The sequence below is a fragment of the Apaloderma vittatum genome, unplaced genomic scaffold (genome assembly GCF_000703405.1).
Source record: "Apaloderma vittatum isolate BGI_N311 unplaced genomic scaffold, ASM70340v1 scaffold25271, whole genome shotgun sequence".
Lineage (NCBI taxonomy): Eukaryota > Metazoa > Chordata > Aves > Trogoniformes > Trogonidae > Apaloderma > Apaloderma vittatum.
The window spans coordinates 24,726-51,384 of NW_009698926.1; the positions used below are offsets into that span (position 1 = coordinate 24,726).

A 26,659-nucleotide genomic window follows, 5' to 3' on the forward strand; every position below is an offset into this window, starting at 1 on the left:
CTGCCTTCTCTCCTTTGAGAAAGGTGTTTTACCAGCACCATCAATCAGTCTAGCATAAAATATACTGCCAGGCTTTGGGAAACCTTTTTTTGGGGAGGATCATATTGCAGTCTTGCTGTGATCTCCACTAACTCAAGTTATTTTTCTGTTTTGACACTTTCAAATAACCTCAAGCTCTGACCAGCTTATAACTTACCTACCTGAGAAATGACTGCCTTTGCACAGCCTCTGTCAGAACTGATACTCGGTGGGATGAAGAGTTGATCCTGTTGCTTAAAATGTGCATCACTTAAGTTACTCTGCCATGGTTCAGCTTGAAGTTCCTCGTGAGGCTTATATCAGCAATGGTGTAACTTGTACCTTCACAGGTGATGTCAGTAACCTCCAAGGTAAATGTGGTTGGTTACCATGGTGAGTGGTAATCAGAATTGTTTGTGCAAGTTAAATATTTGAACCAATTTTAGGTAAGGGGTGTTAAAAGTCACTTTCCTTTCTGTGATTTTTTTTCTTTTCAGAAGGCTGCATTTTCATCCTTAGTTTTTTCTGGAGTAATTTTTCTTCATGTTCTCCTAAAAAAGTTTTCATCCATATTCAGCAAAATGGATTCAGTTAGCATTGACTTAAAAAACCTTTAATTTTCCTTTTAAAATGAATTCTAATCTTTTGTGTGGCAACTGGGCACATGAAGATTTTCTTCCATTTAGTTGAATGCTTATGGTAAAAAAATATTTTACAGTGTCAGTCTATCTGAATCTTGGTTTAACTAAAATACCAGTAACTTTTTTCTTTTATCTGAATTCTCATTTGAAGTCCAGTATATGTCTTTCCCTTTCTTTAAAAGGGGAAAGCTCAAATAATGAATCTTGGTAAGATAACACAATTAGAGAAAAAAAAGTATCTCTTGCCATCTAGAATTGCCAGCTCTGCCACACGCTGAAGGTGCACGGAGTAGTGCTTGTTACTGCCACTAGAAGAGAAGTATTTCAAAGTGCAGCCTGAGCAGTCACAGGTGAGAAATATTCATTAAAGTGTCTTTTTGCCACTTCTCCAGATTTCATAGTGGCTGTTGATTAATCATGACATCTTGCATCAGAACTTTATCATAAGAAATTCTGATTTATCCTAGGATCTTGCCTAACTTAATGTTTTATTTAATAAAGAATTCAGTAAGTTTAGCTATGATATATATGGAAGAATATAACCTTTGAATATTAATGTTTTTCTGTATTTTAGATGACTTCTGTTACAATTGCTATTTAATTTAGAGCATTACACCTTCCACTACAAATTTTACTTGCCACATTGATGAAATTATATTAATGATCAAAATTTATCCATTATACACAAATAACCTTGCAGTTAACATTGTGATAGTATGATAATAGAGAAAATGCTGATACTTGCTGTTAAAGGAGTACTTTTGAACAGTTTGTCTTTCTGCACACTTGGTAATTTTCCACCAGAGGAGCATGTTTTTGTCGTCAATTGTGAAGATTCCTCCTTTGTTCTCTCAGAGAAATCTGGAAGATACACAAGTGCAGAAGTTGAATGAAGCATTTCAGATGTATGATGCAAAGGACTTGCTTTTTCCACTACAAACATGGCATCTAGGCAAAAAAAAATAAAATACTCAGCTGTAACACTTCAGGAGTGCTTTGGAATAGAGATGGCATTCCCGTGGTTGACAAATAAGTTGTACTTTAAACAGCACATGAAGTTGATGCTTTAAGTGTGGAATTGGGTTTCTTGTGAGTCAAGTATAAGTATCAGAAATGAGATTGTGGTATGAGACTTGGGAGGGGGAAGAAATAATTTTCCAGAGTTTGCTTGGTCTTGGAGAGAAACTACCAAGAGTGTTTTCAGTTCTCAGGTAAAGTATTCTGAAAGAGGCTGAGAGCTGTAGCAATACAACTGGTGATGGTCCTGTAAAGCAGAGAGCACATTGAACAACTTCTGAAAATGTTACCAGACACTCAGGTTTTTCTTTTGCATTCTTAAGAGTTTGGAGCGTAACAACAATTTTGCGCAGGTACTGTGTTTCAATCAGGGGTATGCGTATAATGAGTGGAAAATCTGTGCTTTGCCAAACTTACGCATGTTTCATGTGTTGACAGTGATAGTCACGTAGAAAATAAATTGCACTATGTCAGATTTTGTGCTCCTGATCAGAACGGAGGCAATTTGTGGTGCATTTTAAGCAGTGATGGTTTTTGACTTTGCACATTTCTCACTGCATAGCTGACTGAGCCACTTCAGTTAACGAAGGTAAATTTTGAAGCATATGCAAAAAAATTCTAATAGAGTGACTTCTTAAAACATTGAAGCTTTAACTGCAGGCTAACCCCCTATTTTAACTTTAAATAGTTTACTTGGCAATTATTTTTAAGTTGATAACTTTGTGTAAACTTTAAAATTAATTTTGTGTATTATGTACACAACTTCCTACTAACCCAGCTGTATTAAGCTTGTCAAGTCTTGAAATTTTGAAACAAGCCACCTACTTGCTACCTAAGTGTGCAACTACAAATGTTTGCCTACTGCCATCAGCAAACACTAAATCTTAGTAGAGTAGTTACACCATTAAGAGCTTTGATATTCTTTGTAAAGCCCACACCATATGTTTTAAAAGGGGGGAAAAAAAAGTTCATTAAATTTTGCATCTTGTCCCTGTCAGATCTTGCAGGTGGGCTGTTCAGGCCCACAGGTGTGCAACTCTTACACTGCCAAGACTTCCCTTCTCCCTTACAGCAAGACTGTATTTTGTTATGCTGGATCAAAAGAGTCTATACCAGTACAAATTACTGGAGGATTATCCCAGGGTGACTAATAGAGGGACTTAAAATTTGTTTGTGTCTGCTGCTGTCGTAAGGACCTGGGGAGGAGCTTGCAGGGTCTGTGGCTAGAAGTTGGCTACTGAAAGTGCAGCTCAAGTTAACTGAAGCCCTTTGGTTTAGGTCACTGGGCCATCTGTGTCTGTGCATCTAAGCTTCCTCTTTGCTGTTACTTTTTAAATATTCAGATGTTCTTGACTGTAACCGTTAGGGCAAACCATGCCCTGAACTTGTGTATTTATTGTCTTTTCTGGTCAAGGTGAATTATTAAGGTGTAGATAATGGGGTAGTGTGGGTATGTTCTTGAATGTAGCTGTTTCTTCAGGTGCCTTGCTGTTTTGGTTTTTTAGAATGTGTGCAGGCACCTCTCAAGTAATATAAATAAATGGAAAATATCTAGTGAACCTGCAAATGCTTTATAATGAAATTTCAGCAAGGCCAGTTTCCCCAATTAAAAGAAATGGAGATAGACGTTTCCTTGTAACAGTGCCTTCTCATAAAAACCTATGTAGTTAATCTCAGAACAAACTAGCAGAGGGGTTAAATTGTATACTAGATTAGGAAAATATGAAGTGCTTTACCAGTAATGCTAGAATACCAGCCATCTACTTTTGACAAGCTGACAGACCAGAGAATTGAAACTTAATGAATCTTAATGCTTTCTGTCATGTTCTTCAATTTTCTCAAATTATTTTCTCCAATTAGTTCCAGTCTTTGTGAAGGAATGATTAATGATAATTAATACATTCTTCAAATTTGCATATTCAGGCTCTAGTGTTTCTAAAAAAATGTAGATTTGTGCATGTGCGTGAACTAGGTTTGTTACTTCTTTGGGGTGTGTGGGTTTTTCAGATTTTCAGTTTTTTATTTTCAGTAGAACAGGCAGAATATGGTAGATGCATAAGATAGTTTAATACACATTTTCCATAAGAAGTAATTTGGTCGTGCCCCAGGTCCTGGACATTTTCTGTAAAGCAGTTTCCTGCCAGACACTCTTCAGTAGGTGGTTGGGGATTGTAGAGATGCAAAGCTCACCGGGAGCCTCGACTCATCCGTAAGTCTGTATAAACTTTGGAAAACATTTAGATGGCAAACCAGCATATATCCTGTAGGACATGTAGTGTTCAGAGTTTTGGGTTTGGTTTTTGTTGTTTTTAAGAGTCTCTATATTCCTCCTTTATGTTGTCATTCGGTTTTGTCCTACTCTTAACACGCGCACATGAATGGATTTATCCAAATGTACCATGCTGTGATTTTTGTGTTTTGAAAGCCATCGGTGTTTTGTCTGCACAGGAGGACAAGCTTTCCATGCTGCTCTTGCCGGTACCTTAACCTTTGACTTCTAAAAAGCTGTTGTGGCCATTCATGGTTGGTAGAACTTGTAAAAGCAGCTTTTTGGGTATATATGTGTAATATAATATCTCCTAGGATGGGTTCTGCCCGTAACTGGGTCAGGACTCCTAAACTGGTGGTGCTTGTAGTGCTGACTGAGGTGCCAACAGGAATCGGCAGGAGCGTGGGAATTGGTCTGTCCGAGCTCTGGGAACCTGTGAGTTGCAGCCTCTGTATGGCTGAAATCAGCACCTCTTTGGCTAGCTGGAAAAAGGCTGCTTGTTTGGACATGCTTTGTCAGAGAAATGGAGCGTGTGCAGTTTCAACTACTTTTAATCAATATGTATTTAATTCTAGCTGTCTTGTCATTTAAGTTAATTTACATGGTGTTTACTGAGGCAGAGTGCCCTGGTTATATTCACCTCTGTGGATAATCTGTACAAATTTTAATGAAAGCACTTAAGCAGAATATTGAAACTGGGTCTCTAGAAGAGTTATCTCCCCAAAAATTGTTAATATAAATGTTCAGAAAGTGCTGAGGTGGAGACTAACCAGCACAGTACACACTGAGCAGATAGCTGCAGTTTTCCAGTAAGGTGATATTCTGGGCAGCTACAGGTAAAAAGTGCAGGTATTTCATGAATTCATATTAAGAGAAGGAATGTTTTTTTAAAAGTATATAAAATAATCAGCTGTTGAGGAATACCTCATGTGGTATGAAACCAAGAGCATTCCTAAGTTGAGCTCATTTTGTGTAATAAATAATAATCTCTGATCATATTCATTCTTCCTTTTTACACCTTGCGAATTTTTTCGTTTCCCGCTCTCCTGGGTAGCTGCTGCCAAGGGAGTAGGTGTGGAGAAATGCCTGAGAAATAGATTCTGGCTCTGCTGAGAGCTTGGTCATTAGCCTGTTTCTGCGAAGGTGCATGGCAGAGCTACAGTAACTGCACTTGGGAAGCTGCAGGAAGAATTCAGAGGGGAACAGCATCTTTCTTTGGTCCTCTCCCAGGAACTGTGTTCTGATGCGATATGTGTCCTGGAGCCCAGTTAAAGGGATTTGAACAAAAACATGTACAAGAGTCTGCATGTAAAATTATATTTGCCAGGCTGGCTGAGTAACATTTTTCAATGTTAGAGAGTGATGTTGTTGAGGTAAGTTGGTGCATTAATATGATGCTAGTCTTGAATTTACTGTCTTACTGGTTTTCAAAAGTTTGGAAGTTATAGAATCTGTTCATTTGATTTGCCTTCACTTGAAAACTCATTAAAAGAACTATTTTTCTTGAAAAATTGTGGGTAATAGATGTTTGAAAATGTAGAAGTGAGAAGAATTCTCAACTCAATCAGCTGGAGGGGATTTTGTTTAATAAAAAAAGTGAGTATGTGCAAAGTGAAAGAAAGGAGCTCTTGGAGTATATCTTAAAACTTCTCACTTGCAGCTGGTAGTACTGGTTCACAATTTGTAGCACTCATTCAAGTTTCGTTAAACATTTCCTTCAAATATCTAAAGCGTAGGAAAAAATAATTTGAGCCATCTCAAATTTTGGGGGAGTGGCCAACTTTTAAGCTGCTTGGAACTGGTCAAGCTTCCAATAAATGACCATTCTGAATGTGCTGCAACACTTCTGAAAGTCCTATCTTACATTTTACCAGCTGTAGTCCCTCGTCTTTAAAAAGATGGTGGATTTGGTGTTAGCTAAGCATGCCCATGACTGCTTTCTGTTTCTAGAAACAGTCTCCGCGTTGACTCAAAGTAATTCAGAAAATCCCTGCATGCAGCACGCTCAGGATCTTACCAAGCACTTGAACATCTGGGAATATAAGCAGTTCGTTTTCCACTTCCTTCAGGTTGAGGCTGTTGGACAGCTTTCCTTGTATCTCATCCTTTGCGGCAGCAACACCCCATTTACTGACACCGTGCTGTCCTCTGGGTGGGGACCACAGCTCTAAGGACGTAGAAGGAAAACTGTACTTTGCATCATTGTCTGCTAGTTTTAGTAGCAGTAATTTTATCAGTTGGACTGACTGACAAAATGACTAAAGCATCTTTTGTCCTTTGCCCGCCTGCTTTCGTATATTCTGGTCATCGAGAGTCATCTTGTATTCTGTGATATTCTGAAGATCCATTTATTTTATCTTTTTTTGGTAGAGTTTTCTCATAAATGAGGAATCATCTTAAAATTGTTAGCAACTCAAAACCTCTGTAACTAACCTAAGGCACTGCTGGTTTGGTTTTCCTGAATTATCACAGGGGATTCAGGGCGGAAGAGGCAGGTTTGATGATGGTACAATTTGTTTTCTGAAAATGTTTACTGGAGTATTTCCCTACTACAAAAATGCATTAGCCAAACACAGGAGTGTATTTTGAGCTTCAATATAATGCTTTTGTATCCTACAGTAGATTAAAATGTCAGTCGTATTCTCCATATTTCATAGTCCTCTGGAAGCCCCAGGGAAGGCGCACGTGTCTGGTGTTACTTATGTCCCGCCAGTAAAACAGCTCTCTAGAAGGAAATCTGTGCAGGCCATACAGCAAGATGTCAAATTAATTGTACTGAAATAATGAGTTAGTACCAAATGCTAATTAAATATTGATGAAAGTCATACTTTCAATTATCTTCATTATAATGCAATGTTTTTTGTAGACATGAAACGCTGGACATGTGGCCCTGTATTATTGTTAGTCTTGTCATATAAAAATATTAGTTATTTCTCTTCTCTAAAGTCCATTTCAAATGCATTGGAGGTCTATGTTTACTATCTTTTTGACATAGTAGATTTTTATTAATACTTTTCTGTGTGGTGAACCCTTTTTCTTTCCATTAAGCACCCTGTGAAGCAATCACCTGTAATAGCGAGGCTTTCTGAACGCAGGTTGTGCTGCTGCTCACCCATAGCTGTGGCCTCCTGCCAGGGCTTGTCTCCAGTCAGAACACTAAAACGTGGTGACGCCGAGGTGAGCCTTGCTATGGTTTTAAACAAGATTTTGAACTGAGAAGCTAAAGTCCTTTCAGGCTTTTTTGGTTCCCAAGGAAGTAAGGCAATAATTTGATCTTGCTGACAGAAGGTTTTTTGAGCATTTATTCTAATGTGTACCCTCCCTGTGTGTCTTCTTCATGAGGTACTGTTTGCTCAGCTGAGGTGAGATGGAACCTGCAAGAGCTCATGATGGCTACAGGAGCAGAGCTGAAGGGCCAGCCTGGAGCTTGGAGAGGGCAGCAGCTGTAGGGAGCGTAGCAGGGAGAGGAGTCCACGAGCGTGAGCCTTGCAGCAGGGAATCGAGCTGAAGCAGGGAGGGACCAGTAGGTAAGATGCAATCCAGGCTGCTGGGCTTTCAGAGCGGGATGGACAAAAGCTGCTCCTCTCCTCATGTGCTTTAGCACTGGGGAGAAAACTTTTGAGCCTAAGAAGTTAGAGGACAGCTTTTTGGGAAGGACTTCATTACTGAAAACCAAAAATCCAGGACTACATGTTGCTGGACAGTAGAGACTAATGGAATGGTGAGAGTCCCCCACACAGTCCTAGCAGAATACTGGTTTATGTGCGGTTTTCTTTTGGGAAGATGGACAAACTTCCCGCAAAATTCACAGGTCAACCATGTACAGTAGATGCAGCCTTGCTACGTTACTCTCAAGTTTCTTTGAGGTTTTGTAGAAGGACAGAAAAATTACTTCCAAGACTTCTCCAATCTTTCTGAAAAATAATGTTCTACAACTTTTTTTTCTTAGAGTTTTCTTTAATTGATAAATAGAAGGCATAAACTGAGGTGAAATATGAATCCTTTCTGGAGACTTTGGAAGGGAGAAGCTTGTACAGGACTATTTAGGTGGCCCTTCTTTCTCAAGCTGGGCTGGAGAAGAGGTCCGCTTGCCCTGGCTAAGGCAATGGTAAATTTGTGCTAGTATGGAAAAAAAAAAATGTTTTTATGCAGTTCTTTTGTCTCTTGGCCATAATTGTCGATCTTGGCAGCAAGGGAAGGTTAAGGATGCTTACAGCAATGCCTGCATGATACACTAGCAAGTGCTTGTGTCTCCATTTGATGGATGGGCAAAAAAAAAGCCCAGTCCCCAAGAACATGAATGTTCTTTGTCAATTCAAAGAGCAGTGAACACTTGGGAGTGGAGGCAGGTGGGCAACATAGTTACAAAGGAGGATGCAGAGCTTTTTCTTGTAGAGGGTGCAGTCTTAGTGCCATTGTCCAAGGCTAAATTGTTCCTAAAAAATAACTCCAGTATTCGTGGTGGAATATATGTGAATCCAGCGAGAGGCATTTGAAAATTGCCAGTGGTGAAGCATGGCAGAGCAAGAGGAGCACTTGAGCTGAAGAATAGATAATACCCAGTAGAGCAGAACTGTGGTACCAGCTGCTGAGAGGGTAATTCAGTGCTCGTAATGATTTTCAACTTCACTCTAAAACTATCACTTTGGAAGTATCCCTCATCTAAAGTACAAAGTTTCCCCAGACCATCGGAATAGAATCTTTCCACATCCTGAGCGTGTGAAATTAATGACTGAATATTATGCTGAGAGCCATTTAATTAAAAACACTTTCATTAATAATGCAGTTGGAAAGTGTATGTGTGTTATGTAATTAAAGATAGTACATCAGTAAATGATACTATGCAAAACCAATTCAAAAAATTCAAATGAGTCGGTGTAACATAAGGAACTTAATTCAAGTGGGAATAAAAGTCAATGTGAAATAAGCTCAGAGTTTTTCCTAGAAGCTGCAATTAATCTGCTTCTGGCAACACAATTCAATACTCGTATTTTAAATAAGGGGATGTGCTTGTTTTAAAGATAACTGGTGTGATGAATCAAAAGATATTTCCCTCTCCACTTCTTTTGCCAAATAAAAGAAGTATCCCTTAATGTCTCGACACACCGATGAGCTTGGCTGACCTGATGGGTCTGGGCTGCTTTGTGTGCTGCTCATCCGTCGTGCCGTTGTTACTCTGAGCAGTCGAGTTGCGCTTGGCTGTGGCAAAACACTGTGGGTCAGGGATTTGTGGTGTATTTACTGTAAAACCAGGAGAGGGAAGTGGAAGAGAGAGGGTATTCCCTCAGGACAGAGCAATCGCCCTGAATGGCATCGCCTCCAAGAAGCTCGGGTGAACAGGCATCTTGTTTTCCCAGAGTACTTTGACTAATCCAAATCTTCAGTGATTGAAGTCAGAAATGCCACAGTTAAATACATCTGACATGCGAAATGGATTGGAATTAAGCAGCCTTAAGTACTATATAATAAATAGGCTCGCTTTTCATCTTCAGTATGGCAACTTGAAATATTTTTAATCCTTTGGTTTACCTGCTCAGAAATGTGTTAAATGTGTTCCGTGCTGGGATCTGAGGTTAGCAGTGGGAGTCTGCTCAGCAACGCCTGCCCTTGCGGCGTGTGCTTTAGAGCATCCTTAAGAGACACGGTGGTGCAGGGGTGCAAGTACTGTTGCCTTAGAATAGACTGAATAGACTGATTGCTCTTCCTCTGAGGAGATGCCTTTGTCATTGTTTAGAAGAGCTCGGAGTGAATCGCATTTCATCAAAATGTGGATGGAAAGGGTGGAATCACTGCCCACCCATCTAAAAAACCCCATAACTGGGAGATTTATCTGGACCAAGCTCTCATTTCTGCTTGGTTGTTTATCACTTTGATCACAGGGATGAGAACGGGGATTGCAGCTTTGCAAGAAATCTCCTGTAATGTTCCAGAGTCCCAGCTGGAGAGTTCTCTACAGGAACACCTATAGCGTCTGGGCACCTGAAATGTGCCCCACGCCAGGCTTCGGCATCCTTCAGCCTCTGCCCTCATGTGGCTCGGGACAGTGGAGCACAGCAGATCTATTTCATCGCTCGCCTTTGGGAGCTGCAGCATCACTGCAATGTGTAGGATCTAGATCTGTTCTAGAGAGAACAAATAAATCCCAAATCTCATTTCCAGGGAAGTGACACCAGCTGTAACAGGTGGTACAAATCTGACCAATACTAGAATATTTAAGCAAACACCTTGATAACTTTAGGTGCTCTTGGGCCGTTTTTAACTTCAGGGCTAATTCAAATAACCTCAGAGTCTCATATTTCACTATCCTCTTTCTTGCCAATTTGGAGCCAATTATAATGTATCACCTTTCAGGAAGATCACCAGCTTATTTGGAGCTGTTAAGATAAGGTAGCCAAAGCTTAATTGACTGCATAATGATGAAAGAGCCATGCACTGTCTGGGAACGAGGCAAGAGAATAGCAAAACTGGATTTGCATCTGAGGGGGCCCAAAGTGGAGAGCTGCCAAGGGCAGATGTGCAGGATGACGATGAAAATGTGAGATGCTGCTCTGGGATCAGGCTGGTACCACAACTGCCTTGTTTCCCAGTGACAAAGTGAGAGGGGCAAAGTGAACTGTGGGATGCCTGACAAAATGTTTCTGCAGCAGGTCTTGTGCAGTTGCTCCTCTGTTGTGGCCGTGCTCGGCTGCTGCAGTCCGTCTGTGTCCGTCAGGTGTAGCCTGTGCCCTGCTCTGATGTTTCAGCCTTGGGTGAGACCCCCAGACCTGCCCGCAGCCCCCTGACAGGGCAGAGAGACCCCGGTTCTCCCCTGTGCTGGCTCTGTGCTTCCCACGTCGCTCCTTTCCTTGTAGTTAGGAAGTTGAGCCTTTTGACTTCAGTGGAGAAATGCTCATTGTCTCTGAACCCTCAATATAATTCAGCTTCATATGTTTGGGTAAGGAATCACAAATGTGCTTTTTCGTAAGATTAAGAAAAGACATTAAAAAATTCCTGAACTAGTGGATTTATTTTATTTTTTCCTGTGACTTGAGAGAAATGGAGAGTAATGCAAGAAATACCGTCTGTTTGACCCACATGGCTGTTTCATTACTGCTGAATAGGAAGGTGCTGATGCTTCTTTTGGAGTCTTGTTTGGAGTCTTACCGCTGTTTGTGCAGGTAAGATTTTTTTTTCTTCCTCAAGTAAATTGTTTTGCTGTGAACTTAATTGCTTTTTAATTGGGCTGCAGCTGGTGATGGATTTGTGCTGAGTTGGAGACTGACTTACATATTTGGAAAGCTTTTTTTTTTTTTTTTTTTTGCTTTTTTCCCCTCCTTGAAAATTTAGCCTAGATGACTGGGTTTCTTACTTGAGAGTACCGAAAACTGGAGGCTTCCTTCTAACTGAAAACCCAAAGGTATTTTGCACTGAAAGAGCTGTATGATGTGGTTGGGGGCGGGAGGATGCTGCTGTGCCAACAGTGCCCAGCAGGATCCCTTCTGACTGCAGAACATGGAATGGTTTGGGTTGGAAGAGACTTTAAAGACCATCTAGTGCTGTGGGCAGGGACACCTTCCACTAGATCAGGTTGCTCAAAGCCCTGTCCATCCTGGCCTTTAAACCTGTTCAGATCTGAACAGGTTTTGCAAACTTGTGCTCACCAACCCTCCAAGTGAGGTGCGATTTGACCAAAGTGGGATGTTTCATGATAATTCACCTCTTCTGTAAAACGAGTCCCTTGGATCCCTCTTCTGTGGAGCCAGTATGCTCCTGGTATGAGCAGCCTGTGCCGGCAGGAGGGAGCTGTTTGCCAACAGGTGGTTTAGCTTCTGTTCGCTAATTCCAGAGACCTGAATCCACCAGGGACAAGATAGGAATCTGTGATCTAGTTGAGAGGTGTGCCTGCCCATGACAGGGAGGTTGGATTAAATGATCTCTAAGGTCCTTTCCAGCCTAGGCCAGTCTATGATTTTTTTTGTTGATGTTTTTGCTTTTTTAAACCTGTTGAGGGAGTTACCCTAATGCCTTGTGTTTTGTCTGATAAAATACAGGTGATACCCGCTAAGTAGTTGGGTGCTGATTGCCAATACGTGAGAAATGTCATTTTATTTGCTAGTTTTAAAACAAAGAAAGAAGCCACTTCTGGCAGCCACGTGTAAGAGGTGTTCACAAGAGGGAGATGGGAATGGCAAAGTCAAGTTTTTCAAATGAGACACCCTACAGCTAAAAACCTGCTTGATTGATGTGTGTTTCATGGAGCTACTTAGTATATCACAACTTGTTATTGTCTTTTCAACTGTGCATATTTGAATAGGGACAGTGGTAATGACAAATCATTATTATACTATAAATAAAACATTACCCAGATTATGCTGGTCAACAGCATAAAACAAATAGCAAATTCTAATGTCCTTGAATTACACTTAAAAAAAAGCAACATGCTGATACTCACAAGTGCCTTTGCCTGGTTGCTCTGTGAATTTTTCTGGTTGCATCAGGATTATTCAGGGGTTTGCTCTTTTAGCACTCCCTAGTAAATTCTCCCTAAGAAGAAAATGTAGTGACCCCAGGGAGCTCGCAGCAAACAGCACTCGGCTTTTTTGATTTTTTTTTTTCTTTTCCTGTCTTGCTCGTTGCTGTATTACAGCGTGGCCGCTCGATGCAAGAGCTCGGGAATTGGCTGCGGGTCCCAGCGCGGTGTCACTGGCGCTGCTGCAGTTGAGAGGCTGAGGAGCTCGTGGCACGATGCAGCTGCCGGCTGGGGTTTTGAGGAGATGAAAAGGCTGAAGGTGCCAAAGGACAAAAATCTTGAGGGGAAACAAAAAGCAATCTTCCCTGTTCGAGATGAAATTATCTGAAGAAAGGAAACGCAGAATGTGCGTGGCTCTCGCAGTGCTGTGCACTGGGCTGTCTGAAGACAGAAGGCTGATGCTTGTGTCACAAATTAACTTTTTATTTGGACCTTTTTATATCTGTATCCACGGGATGAGAAGAGCAATAGGAAGTGTATTTGCTAAGGAGTTTAAATGTGCATTTATATAAATGCATGCAAAACTGTACTGTGGAGATTTGGATGAAATTAAAGTGTGTGTATTAACCTTTTAGATTAAGTTGCTGCGATTAAGTCATTGTTGCCCACTTGAGGCACTTTCAAAAAGATGGTATTTAATCTTCCAAGTTTTTATTTTAAAATCCTTTGAATAAGAGTCGTGACAGGAACAGTAACTGAAAATTTAAACTTGTCTAAATTAGTCTCCTCTTATACAGGAAAGTGTGTTTGGTTTTTTTAATTACTTTTTTTTAAAATACGGCCTGCTCTGTATGAAATTGTATCAAACTTAGTTCTTTTTACATGGGCAGTGTGAAATGTGACCTAACGAAGTCCGTCACTTCCCTTGGTTCATTGAATTGTATTTTGCTTACCTTGCTAGGTGTAAGTTTCTTCTTAATCTGATTTTGATGGTGATATAAGTGCTCTTTTACAGTGACTTTCTCAAAACCGATCTGAAAAAAAAAAAAAAGCCATAATGCTTTTAAGCTGATTGTTAAAGTACTGTGATTGGAAGAAGTGCAGTGGCGAGTCCTCTGGTGTGATGGGTTTTGGTACCAAGGCTCCCTCCCTCCCGCTCCTGCTGCCTGTGTCTTGGTCCTTCAGCAAACTTTGGCTTCCGCCGTCCTGGTTTGTGTTCGCTCCGTGCAGAGGGAGCTGAGGGGCTTCGGTGGTGGTCACTCCTCTGTCGTTAGGAGGTTTGGGGGCAGGAAAGCTCCAGAGATGTGAGACACGGCCCTTGCCTGCGCTGTGCTGGAGGAAGTTGTCTTCAGTCAAAAGCTGCCACTTGGGTGCTTGTCTTCTACACCTTTGAGAAACTCGGGTATTAAACCTGTTAAAATACTCACCCCTTGATTTGTAACAGCCTTCCCGTGGGGATCCCCAGGTGCTCCAGGTGTTCCCAGAGCGATGGTTGGTTGCTCAAGGCTCTGGTTTGTCTTCTTGAGGTCTGGAGACATGCGGTGCGGCTGTGCCGCAGCAGGAGGATGCCCGCGTGGGGCGAGAATCCGGCTGCCCTCTCGCTGAGGAACTCCGAGCGAGGGCTGCATCTGCAGCTCGCGCTGTGTCCTCCTGCTTGGGAGGAGCTGGCGCACATTTTCTAATTTAGACTAACCCCTCTGCTTTGGAAGTACCTCACGCAATTATTGAGCAGGTCATGATTGTCAAAACACGTGCTTCATTTCTCAAATGTTGTGAAATGCTATTGAACCCGTTCTGCCCAGGCTTGCAGCACAGTTCACCGCTGTGTGCGCTTCAGTATCTCCTACAAAAACGAATTCCAGCTGGGGAAGAATGTTCAGTGACATGTTACAGCACCTTCTTTGTGTCTTTATATGTATAAATTGCCATTTAAAAAAATCAAATCAAATATGCCACAAGCAAGTGCCAGATTTAGCAAACTCTCTTTATTTACATACAAATACATGTACACATATATTCTGTATATGTACACATATTTAAGTGTATATACATACATTGTTTCCACATACTCTACAATAAATAGCATGTAGGATTTTCTTTTAATTGCCTACAGTGCTGAGTAAAAATACATGGCAATAAAATCATGGCTTACAGCTAAGTTACAAAAGCACCGACCACTGAACTCGTAGCAATAAATCCAAGCTTATCTACAGCCAGGACAAGGACACGCTATACAGAATACAAAGCAGACCATCTTGGAGGAATCAACAGTAACAGACAAACTAAAAAACATCATTTAGACCAGGAGAGACTTTGTATGAAATAAGATGGAGGAAAACATTTAGGTTATTGATCAAACTAAACAACACATTTAAACTTGTCACCTAAAGAGGAAAAACAAGTGAGTCAGTTACTCGTATATTTTAAACAATATTTTTTGTGTTTCTGTATGAGACTTTACCAAGGAAATCAGAATTAATCTCATGAGCGAGTCTTTCTGAGCTGTCGTAGTCGCTTGTCTGGATGCCCACCACTTGAACAAAGCATCTGAACTGTACTTTATTTGAGCCCTCTGTACCTTTTTGGAGCCTGCATGTAAATTTTGATTGGAGGCAATGAAAAGCACCTCCTCAGCCAGCTTCTTCCTTCTAACTGCTGTGGAGTGACACTGTTCTGCACTAGGGGCAAGTCTGGCTGAATATTTTTATACTGTTGTTTGAAATTTGCTTTATGAGCTGAAGATGCATAGATTATTTTTTTTTTGTCGTCCTCTTTGTTATTGCTCATATTTGGACTTGAAGTGTGCAGCGCAATGCTGAGGAGGAGAACCGGCTGCCATTAAGCAGAAAGCTGCTGTTATTTCCATACTGTCCTTACGCTGGGCTGTACTTTCCTTGCTGCGATAGAGGGCTGGAGAGCAAAAGAATTGCTTCCTTCACGTGGAAGCCAGCCCCTGTTACCATCTTCAGACTTAATCAGAGATTTATCTTTTTCCGAGGCGCGTATATTCTCTATCACTGTAAAACTAGTACCTGTGTGTATGTGACCAGCTGAGGAGAATCAAAACCCGTGGTGATGACGTAGGGAAGGGATGTGTACACCAAACCTGCACACCTGGTGGGTCTAATAAACTAAAGCTCGTTAATGTCTAATTACATCATTGCATATCCATGGGTAAGAAGTCTGAAGGAAGAACTACTCTTCACTTCCATGAATACACACAACTACTACAGCTCATAGAAATATAGATTGCTTGTTTGTTGGGTTTTTTTTTTGTCAGAGAAGTAGCACTTTCTCTTAGTCTTTAGACTTGATTCCTTGAGCCCTGTACATGTAACATCCGTGACGAAATTAGTGGGAGAGCTGATTATTTGGATTTTGTGTATAAGCACCTGGGAGTCTGCTTCATCGTTTGTTTTTATATTGTCATCTAAAGTTCCCAATCAGAAACAGGATCCTGCTAAATGCTGTCCAATTCAAGTAAAAGACAACCTTTCTGCCACTGAGGCTCGTTTTAAAAAAAAACAAACAAAAACCCAACATATTTTCAAGATTGATGTTCATTATAGACATAATTTTGTTTCATTTTTCTCATTTATCTGCCTGGTAATTCCCTTTTTAACAGTGAGAGAGCCAAAAATGTAATGGTCTCAAATAAAAACGATCATCACATGAATAATGGGATTATTTACGATACAGCACAAACACAGCTACAGTTTTTAAAGACTTTTTAACCTGATAGGAAAACATATTCTCCAAAAGGTTAATGGAAATGCTTATTTTTACGACTGATGCTGTATCTCTACAGATACCCACGACTGTATCAGCCAGAGGACAAGTACGGCGTCTCGCTATGGTAGTTGTAATCGGGACAGACCTTTTGCACCAGTTTGTAATCTACACTGTAAAAAGCGATGTAAATGCAGATGACTTTAAATGGTTTGGAACACAACCAGGAGACATGGCTTTGAGTCTGCTCTTGATAGCAGATCTTGGAAGGGTCGAAGTTGCACAAGGCAGTTTTTTTAGCGCGGTCTGTTTTCTCGTACTCGATTCGGCAGTTGAAGGACTTGGATTCCTTGGTCTCCAGTGTTGACTGTGGAGACGATTCGAACTCGACCACCTTGGAAGGGGGCACCAGGCTTACGGAAACGTTTCCCAGACCTGTGGAGTTATGTCGGAAATAAACACTGAAGGTCCCGTTGCCGTGATCCACGATTTTCCCTGTGATCAGGAGGTTCAGCTTAACAGTTTTGATGTTAGAGTGGAAGTCGCCCCATCCAAACATTTTCTTGAATTTCCCAGTTTTTACTATAGGCCTGCGTTTAGTTCGTGCGAGAGATTCCTGAACATCCGTGATGTTGGACAACCAATCCCAAAAGTTTTCTATGCTGTCCGAGTAGGACACCTGGCCGTGTTTCAGTACTGGAGATGGCTTAACAAACAGGCGTAAAGGATTGATGATCCTGGAGTGGACCACGTTGTCAACCAGTGTCTCTGCAGCATCCTTTTCCTCCCAGTCCAGCACGTCTGTGGCTTGTACGACTTGGTTAGCGTCACAAAATACCTGTTTCAAAATGGAGAGAAAGAGTTGTAAGTATAAAGTGTGAAAATAAAAACATCGAGGTAGAGGACCCATTAATATTTACGTTTGTGCCAATAGGGTCTAAACTGGTCCAGTCAAGTGGCCCACTGTAATGACTAACGTCTGCCGGGCCATGAAAGCTCAAGGCTTTGACTCAAAGTAGCTTCCAGAAGATGCAAAAAGCTCCACAGGAGCCATCCACAGGGACAAATGGATAAATCTCTGGACAGGTTAAGGGCTGTGATGTGCGAGAGGAGGCAGACACCCTTTGCTTGTACATTTGTTAGATAAAAATATGCCTAAGGCTGCTGGAAAACCTGAACAGCAACTTGGCACCACTGCTAAAAGATGGAGTGAAATAGTAACACAGAGTTCTCCTTCCCTCTTTTTTTTTCTCCTCACTTAACCTCCCAACTAGTTTAGGCTTTAAATCCTGTCTTATTCAGATATTTCTGGTGTTGTAATTATGTACTAAGATGTTTGTTATACATTTGTCTTTTCTGGTCTTGCATTTACCATTTCTTCCAAACATAACATGCCCATTTGTGCTCTGAAGTTGAGACACATTGCAAAAATAACTGCCCATATTTAGCAAGGCCCAACCACCCAGCAGTGCTGAGCAACTCCAGCCACAGAGCACATCTCCTCACATTTCTGAAATGTGACTGGGCCAAGCTAAGTCTAATGCAAAGTTGTTTGCACTCAGAAAGCAAATAACTATTTCTAGTACCAGCAGAACAGTGTTAGATTTCAGTCAAGTTCTTAGTAAATAGCAGATTTCCAATCTAATGTAGAGACACATGGCCTGTGTACGTTCTTCCCCTTTATGTTTTGAGAGAGAAGTCCTGTTGAAAATGCACCATCTGAGCATCTCCTGAACAGGTCAGAAGAAGCATCAATGTTTCAACCAGCTAGAAACAATCATCTGACTTTTTAAACCCTTTAAAGCTTGAATATATGTTTTGGAGAATGTGTTTGCAGAGTTTATTCTCTTCCCATTTACCACTCGCTCTTCCTGATCATCCCTAAAGCAGTAATTAGGACTGAATGCTGAAAGGCAGCTGTCACGGCAACGGTCACAACTTGAATGCTGAAAAGCAGCTGTCGCTATTGCTAAATAAATCTACACCTGGATCGAAACTTTAGTGGTCAGGTGTGTCTGTAGAAATAAATTATTTTCTTCAGATTAGAAAAGGGAGGGAAGACAGCAATGATCACCTTCAGCCTGAGACCTTGTATGTCAACTTTCTGCCTCCACACCACTTTTATTTTTTTTATGGCTGAGCTATGAACCCAGGAAAATAGGAGATTCTAATGGAAACTGTGACAGATGCTTATCTGTACCAGCACAAATAGCGCTGTCATAACGATGCTGGGGGAAGCATCGTTTCTGCTGTGATGGAAAGCTCCTGGTGAAGCAGTGTCATGTTTATTCATGGCTCTTTGGCCACTTTTAAGCCTGCTTGCAAGCTCAAAATCAGCTGGGTGATGCTGAGAACAGCTGGCCATCACCACTGCCAGGGAAATAACTTCCCTGCTGTGGAGAAGTGACTCTGTTCAGCTGATACATGAACTGATGCACACTTCACCCATCCTTCACCGCAAAACTGACCTGAGGCCTTCAGAAGCACAAAAAAAGAGGCTCTGCTGCTCCATTTCTAGGTTGTGGCTGGGACCAGGGGCCTGGCAGGGTGGAAACACTGAAAACATTTCTGCAGAGCCAACTGGTTTGCTGCTTAAGATTGTAATGACTGCTCAAACCTGTGGGCATCTAGAGGTGGTATTGTTGTTAGCAAATGAGTCAGAGTGAAATTTTAAGGAGAAATACACAGAAATGAAGCTGCTCAGTTCACAGAAGGTTCTAACTCTGCTTGTGTCCACACTGGGCTCCTGCTGTCCTCTGACAAGGGCACGGGAACGTGCTCAATTGCCCTTCTGGGCTGCTTTCCTTTTGCAATGTTTATTGAAATCCGTGCAAGGGCTCTTTGGCTTTTCTCCCCTCTCCTTTTATGAAGAGATCTAGAGGGCATCGAGTGCGCTGCTACTGGTAATACTCAATGTATGTCTCTTCAGGGGGCTCTCAAGCCAAATGAGATGGCTGAGCATTGCTTTCTGAACTGCTTTTTTTCAGAAGGCTCTGATATAAAAAGAAGAAATATGTAAGGATAAGGTTTCAGGGTGGCTGAAGCGTAGGAAACATTCATGCATGCTAAAACCAGGTGGGTTTGTCACATCGATAAGGTATTAGGGCCCAATTATTTCCAAAGCACAATGGTGGAATTGCAGAGTTGTGTTGTGCTAAACTACTGCTGCTTTTAATTATCTACGTGTTACACTGAACGAGGTGCACTCATAAGACGATGAAACACGTCACCAGAGCCAGTGGTGTGGATTACTTCATGTGGCAACAGAACAGCTTTCATAATATGGGAACACAAAAACATAAATGTATTGAATTACCAAGATGTAACATTCCTATTTAAGGCCTAGATTAGCCATCACTCACAACTGTTGAAAGCTTTGCTGACACTTAACCTGAGTAATTTTTCCCTCGTCCTCACTGAAGCAGTCTGCAGACGTTAGGACTCTCCAATCGCAGCAGCCTCACTTCTTGACTCTGCTTCATCCCACTGCTGTCTTGTTTCACTGACTTCATTACAGGAACGAGATGCAGAGACTGACAGAGTTGTCAGCTCAGTCAGCTGCTGGGGAGGGGACTTTGCAGGCTTTGGGTAGGACATTTCTTGTGTCTTGGCAAACCTTCAGTAAAAAGGCATCAAACAAAGAACCACCTGCTTCTGCTCGGTGCCCAGCGCAGGAGCAGGCATGAGGGTGCATTGTTCAGAAATGTGAGCAATAGTTGTATGCGTGCAAGGTTTTTTCTACATTGAATAAGCTTTCTGCAATGTAAGAGAACAGAACTCTAATGCTTCATTTTCTTCTCTATGTCACCAAGGCCCTCTGCTCAACGACAGCTTTTTGCTATCAGTGAGCACGGGCCGATGCTCTTTGTTTGGCTGCTTATTCACGACGGTTAGCAACTTCCGGGCAAGAAAAAAGTCCGTATTAAAAGAATGCAGCACATGCTGGAAAAAAATTACTTCCTCAGCATCTTCCCATTTCACTATAATGCTTTTCTACAGTAGAAAATATTGCTAGTAGGGTATTTGAAAAATACTAGCTTAGGGAAGTTAGTATATACGTTTAAATAGATGGCTATTGCTGTAGTTCTCCTCTGCTGCACCTGCATTTTCTCATTCCCTCCAAACCATCAATTTCCAAACACAAGAGATCACCTAATCTTTTTCCATATTGCAGAAGCTGTAAAATGTTCACTTAGTTACCCCCAAGTCTCCGTTAGACTGTAGATATTTTACAGTGAGAAACACAGTCTTGGATCCATCGAGATGTACAGAATCTACCACGTGCCTCGCTGTTTTCTTTTGCTACATTAACCACAAGAACAGCTCAAATCAAAATATGAGGTGGTTTACATTTACGGAGTTTTAAATGTCAAGCCATTGGCTCTTCCTGCCCGCTTCTCTGAAAGCTGGCGATTGCTCTTCAGAAACCTTTCTCTTCCGCGAATGGTCCTGACCGTGGTAGAGCAGCACAGGGTTAAGTCATGTTCCCTGTGAACTGTTTTTGAGAAATGAGCCTGTGCTGATGAGATGCCGGTACCAGCAAATGCTGCATTTCCTCTATTTGCCCAGATAAATTTGGATTCATCTGGAACTTATTCCCACACCTTTCTCTGTGGGCAAGGCACTAAACAAAAGCAGGTGTGCCCATGCAAGAGTTAATTGTTTTGATGCTCTGAGAATTCTATCCAGGTTATTCATCAATCACCAGCAATCAGTTCTATAGCTTCACCCTGCCAGGAATCATTTGAAAACTCTGGGCAATTAGCTGAAACAAATAGGTCTGGTGGGATAAACAGCTCTGAAGCACCACTCGGCCGCTCCCTGGTGCTGTGCTGAGCTTTTTATCCCAGCGATGGGGAGGAAGGGGTGGTACTCGGGAACCTCCTCCCACTTCCAGTTTCACCAGTGAGAAACTCATACTGGGGGAGCCTTCCAGTGGTCTCCTCGCTCTCTGCTACATCCGTCCCGAGGCTGTATCTCGGGGGTTTATATTTGTGTTCCCCCTGCAGCCGGGCAGAAGATACTTCTCTGGCTTCCTCTGCTCTTTTCAGCCCCTGACAAGCCGTGTGCTGCGAGGATACCGCAGCCTCATTGAGCGGCTGCACAAAACCCGCTGTTGGAAGGAGGGGTGGTGGAGGGGGGGGAGAAAAAGCTCTGCTTTGTCTGTTTGAAAAGTCAATGATTTCAACACATTTATCAAATTTTAAATAATTTATGTCTTGACAGGCCTTATCAATTTTGCAAAGCACACACATTAACCAGATACAATGATCTCATATTAGCTTTTTCAGCATCTTACGCTGGAGCCCAGAAAGATTAATAAAAACTCAGCCCGTCATCAATTAAATGGAAAAACATAAAATAGTGTTCCATTATAGCCTTTTTTTTTCTTTGCAAGAAAATGATGACGGGTTCTAATAATTCATCACAACAAGCTGAGCTTGAACTTTACTGATTATTAAATACGTTTTTCCCAAAGGCAGAGGCCATGATGGGTTTTATGGCAGCAGATGTGATTGCTGTCAGGAATGCTTCAAGGAATTCAGGAATTGGGCAATATCTTTTTTCAGGGGGACTGTAAGAGCCATGTTTGTTCTATCTAGTCACAGCCTTATTTTTCAAGATTGTTATAAGCCTGTGTGCTTTCATAATTGTAAGGTGGATTAACTTTCATTTAGCACTGCAGCTTTTTCTGGGAACGAAAGCTGTGAATTAACAACATGGGCTATACCATGCAGAAAGATCCTCGAGGCTGCCTCCATCTCCAGCGTGCCTGCTCAGGTTTTTGCTTGGAAATTTTTGAGCCCTTCTCCCAAAATTTCTGCTGGGAAGCTTTTAGATTTCCTGTGAGAAAACAAAATCGTGCAGGTCTGCCTGCCCCAAGAAACAGGGAGTTGCTCTGTACTGAATCAAAAATCTTTCATTTCCAGACAGGTCCTGTATTTTGTGCTGATTCCTCCTCCTGACTTTGCTCTCGGCTGCAGCTCCCAGGCAGCCCCCGTGCCAGGGGCAATTAGACAACAGTAGCTGCAGCAAGTGAAAATTGAGTGTGCACTCGGCTTTGTAGGCAGCATGTGACATCGTGCCACAGTTTGGAGTTTGTGTTTTCCCTCAGAAGGTGTATTTTAAATTAGGTAAGTACAGAGGAGTCGATATAAGCTACTTACTAGAAATCGGTTTTGTGAGTTAAAAAGTGCCTGTGAATAGCTGAGGTCCTGGCAGCAGGGTATGGGGCTGTCATACTGGGAAAATAACAAGAGAGCTCCAAAGAAATAAAACTCATGCTTTTTTTTTTGTTCGGTTGTGAACAAAGTACAAAAATGACTTGAAATATTTGAGATGCAGAGGCTGCTAAAACACAGACACATATTTGGCTGCTTGCGTTACTTCCTAAGCCAAATTCTGCTGTGGTTATGGTGCAGCTGATCGGGTCCCTCAAGGTGCTCAGGGTGACCGTCCCTTTCCAAGCCAGGGGCTGAGGGGCAGGCAGCCCGGGGGGCTGCAGGCTGGCCATGGTGGTTCGAGGTCCTAGTGATGCCAACTACCTGCCTGGCAGCCCGGTCTGACCCACGAGGAACCCATGAGCTGTCCGTGCTGCACACAGTCAGGAGGAAATCCTTCCCTGTGAGGGTGGTGAGACACAGCACAGGTTGCCCAGAGAAGCTGTGGGTGTCTCATCCCTGGCAGTGTCCAAGGCCAGGCTGGACGGGGCTTTGAGCAACCTGGTCTAGTGGGGGATGTCCCTGCCCATGGCAGGGGAGTTGGAACTAGATGATCTTCAGGGTCCCTTCCAACCCAAACCATCCCCTGATCCTGCAGTCCTCTAAGCACTGAGCTTGGAGGTGAGAAGGAACAGAGTGAGCATGGATTTACTTTTGTCAAACTTCAAAACCCAAAAGAAATGCCAAAAGACATCTCAACTGGAGGTTGAGAGATGGCCTTCGTGTTCCATGTCTGTGGAAGCAGCGCTTGCAGTTCACAGCCTGGAGAAGCTGAGGTGCGAGAAGCACACCAGCGAAAGTGGGACCTGAATATTACTGAAGGTCCTGCCCGTTGATTAAGTTTTGTTACGCATTTATCAAAAGCTGAGAATTAATTATTTCTCCCTGTAAATGAAGAGACTCCGCAGAAATTGCTGTCACTGTTTACCCATGCTAATGGAGGTGATGAGAGGTGAATATTCAGAAGAGAGGCTGAAACTTGTAACAGAGGATGCCCTTGCTCTCCAGGCACCCCAAACACCTTCCTACACTTGTACAGCCTCTCCTTTGCCAAGCTGTAAATAAATAAATGCCAGCTAGCTGTTGTGACTGGCTTTCTCCACCGGGCGATGACAGACGCTTTGAAATGCTCTTGTGGAAAGCTAAAATGAAGTCAGAAATTCAGAGTTCACCTGCCTGATTTATGTCTCATTTTAAAACGGATTATACAGAGAGGGGCTATGGGGCTCAGCGTGCTGGTTTCAGCAAAGATACCTTTTATGGGGCAGGCAACTGCAGAGCAGGGAGCGGATTGTCAGAAGTGCTGATCAGTGGCAGAGCACCCAGACTGCTCAAAATCCCCCAGTCATGTTAGGGAGGTTCCAGTATGTAGCGTTTAAAAGGCTCATACAGCTACTGCTACTTCTTTTCACCCAGGAAAGGTGGGCAGAAATCCCCTGTTCAATAGCTGATGTAATTGGATTGCTTTAACAATTTTGTCCTGTCTCCTGTACTTAAAACTAAAATGACGAGCTGCTTCAGCATAAAAAAAACCCCCAACCTTCATGATCGAACCTTGCAGCCCATTAAATTTTCTGCTTGTAAATGAATCTTACAAAGAAATTCCCCCCTCCCTGCCCCTGCCGACAGAAGGGAAGGGGTCGTTGCTGCCCCACGTCCTGCTCTCAGCGACTGCCAATGGGGCTTCCTCCAAAGCCATTGCTGGGAAAGCGCCCGAGCCGTGCAATGGGAAGGTGACAGAGAGAAAATGAGAAATGGCAGGTTAAAACTATATATCAATATATTAATTGTGAATATTAATACTTTCTGACATACCATTCTCTGAAAGTCAACTACTACACAAGTACGCACTTAAATACCTGAAAGAGACACGACACTACGGGTAAGCCTGAAGCTTTTCTCTCCTTTTTCGTTTTCAGGAGATTCAGACTGTCACAGAAGGTAACTCAGAAAAGATAAATTGGAAACATGAAAGCCAACGTGCGACTCAGCCCTATTTTTCCATCCTATAATAAGGCAAGTTCCTCTTCTGCTCTCACGGCAGGCGTGCGGGAAGCTAATGAAGCGCAGTTCACGGCGTGCCGCTGAAAGGTGCTTTGCCTGTTTTTCCTCAAAAGATCTGAGAGAGAAAGATCTCTGCCTACATCTGTATACACCTGAAGGCTAGGGAAGGTAACAGGTAGAAATCTTTACTTTCATGAGAACGTGAGATGATAACTTCCAAATAACCCACAGACAAAAATACAAACCTGAAACGCAGGGGTATGGCAGAAGTTCCAATTCAGGATATGATTTCATGGCATATTTTTAAACAAAAAACTCCTTATCATGTTTCACTGGGGAAAAAAAAATTGCTTTAAAATTCTCCAGTTTCTGTGAGAAACTGAAATAGCATTTTACTAAACCAGCACTTGAGTAAAGAAACTACATTGGGAGGAAGAAAAACAGAAGCAAAAGAGGAAAACTTAAAAATAAAGCCTGCAAAGATTTCCTTTTTCAAAAACGTATTTGTGGAAAGTACGTGCCATCCTTCACACAACCCTGATGGGTAGTTTTAGGTTATCTGAAGTGTTCCCTCCAGCCTCAATTGGATAAATTGCTTAGAGCATAGATAGCTTTTAAATTATATCCATGCATTGAATTGATCTACCTTTTTGCTGAGAGAACAGAAAATTTGCTCTGAGAAATGCCTCTTGCCAAAAAAAGGTGTAACAGTTCTGCTCTTGAAGACTTCACCTCTTTCTACTTTTTTTTTCCCTCCTAAATCTAAAATAGAGATCTTGGAGACAAAAAATAGGAATCTCATTTGCATGTTTGTAGAGGAACGACTCGTAACTGTGATACCACCAAGTACTTCTTACTAAACATGAGGCGCCCGGCTCCTCTTGAAGGGTAGAGGAGGAACATAAATGTTCATTCTGTGAATGATCTGAAGTCTTGTACAAAAATACCTAACTCAGTTATGATAGATATAAAAAGCTTAGATAATACATATATATATATGAAAATATATTAAACATTGGAGAAGAATTTTTGGTTCATAACATGACAGACAAGGAAATGCTGTTGAGGAGTAGGTCAGTGATCTACCCGACCAGCTACACAGTGTCTTGAACCGCGTTAGAGATCAACTGTGCTCCAGCAAATAAAACAAAAAGGCAGTCAAGTCCGTGACATACTAATGGACTGATCTAGCTAGGTGGGACTTCTGAAGGATTTCTGAAGATGGATGGCTAAAAGCTGAAACTAACTTCAAAAATCAGTGTGCGTTTATTTTAAAAATAGGGTCTATACCACTGGAAGAGAGAAGACAAAACCTGGGCTGAGCATGTGGGTTCCTGTTTGGCGCTGACCCGTGTCTCCTGGCCGTCTCGGTGCGCCTTGAGGCCTGGGGTTGGGCACATTTCTTTTGGCCGGGCACTTCAGGCCCCAGCTGAACGTGTACCTCTGGCTCTTTGCTTCTGCTCTTTACACAGCCTGCTCTCTAGACCTGGCCACAGTGCCTAATGCAAACCAGATGAAGGTATTTGTCCATCTTTAAGAAGAAAACACAACTCATGCTCTAGCAACATCGAAAAAGGAACTGGTTTTCAGGTGCTTTTTGAGTCCCTGTGCACATTTCCTTGAAATTCAGGCTGCCCTCTTGCAACCTGTTTTGCACTGAGCCTCACCGGTGCTACGGACTCATGGACTGTCTGACGGGACTTGTGCTTTCAGGATGAAGATCTGGCACTCAGTTATTTTTAGAAGACATTCCTATTCACCTGGAAAGCTTGTGAGATATCCCAGATGCTTTCAGTCTCCACTGAAGTCACCATACTACGTGCAGATGCTGCTCGCAGAATCATTTAAGTTAGAAAAGACCTGTAAGATCCTCACTGCCAGGTCCCACAAAACCACGTCCCCAAGAGCAGCAGGAGCAGCAGCTTGCAGGAGCCAGACCTGAAGAAGCCTCCTCTCGCCACAGATTGAAACAGGAACACTCAACCCCTTTGCCAAGCCGGCACCTGCTGCCCACCCGCCTGCTTTACAGTTAATAATTTTCCCTCCTGCTTATTTCTTTAATGCCTGGGAGATTTCACTTTACATTTGCTGAGATCAGTTCATTAAAATACTAATTTCAAGCTGTAATTATCTGTTGGTGAGCATTGCCGGTTGAACTGGCGGTAGCGCCGACACGCTCTCAGCTGCAGGAGAGTTCACAGACGCTCGGGTCCCTCGAAGCTCCTGGCAGGAGTCACGGTGGCACTCGGCTAGAGGCAGGCTTGCAAGGAATTTTTTTGGGGGAAATGTTCTAAGAACCATAACCATTAAG

General features: G+C 42.3%; 1 protein-coding gene across 1 annotated transcript; it reads right to left on the reverse strand.

The window, feature by feature from the left end:
• Nucleotides 1–16,217: 16,217 nt before the first annotated feature.
• NXPH2 (neurexophilin 2) lies at nucleotides 16,218–17,033 on the reverse strand. Its single transcript, XM_009878200.1, has one exon. It carries the CDS (start codon nucleotides 17,031–17,033, stop codon nucleotides 16,218–16,220), a length of 816 nt encoding a protein of 271 aa, XP_009876502.1.
• Nucleotides 17,034–26,659: the final 9,626 nt, after the last annotated feature.

Excerpts from the sequence above, each read along its gene's own strand:
- NXPH2 (XM_009878200.1), bottom strand. The coding sequence starts at position 17,033 with ATGGGTCCTCTACCTCGATGTTTTTATTTTCACACTTTATACTTACAA.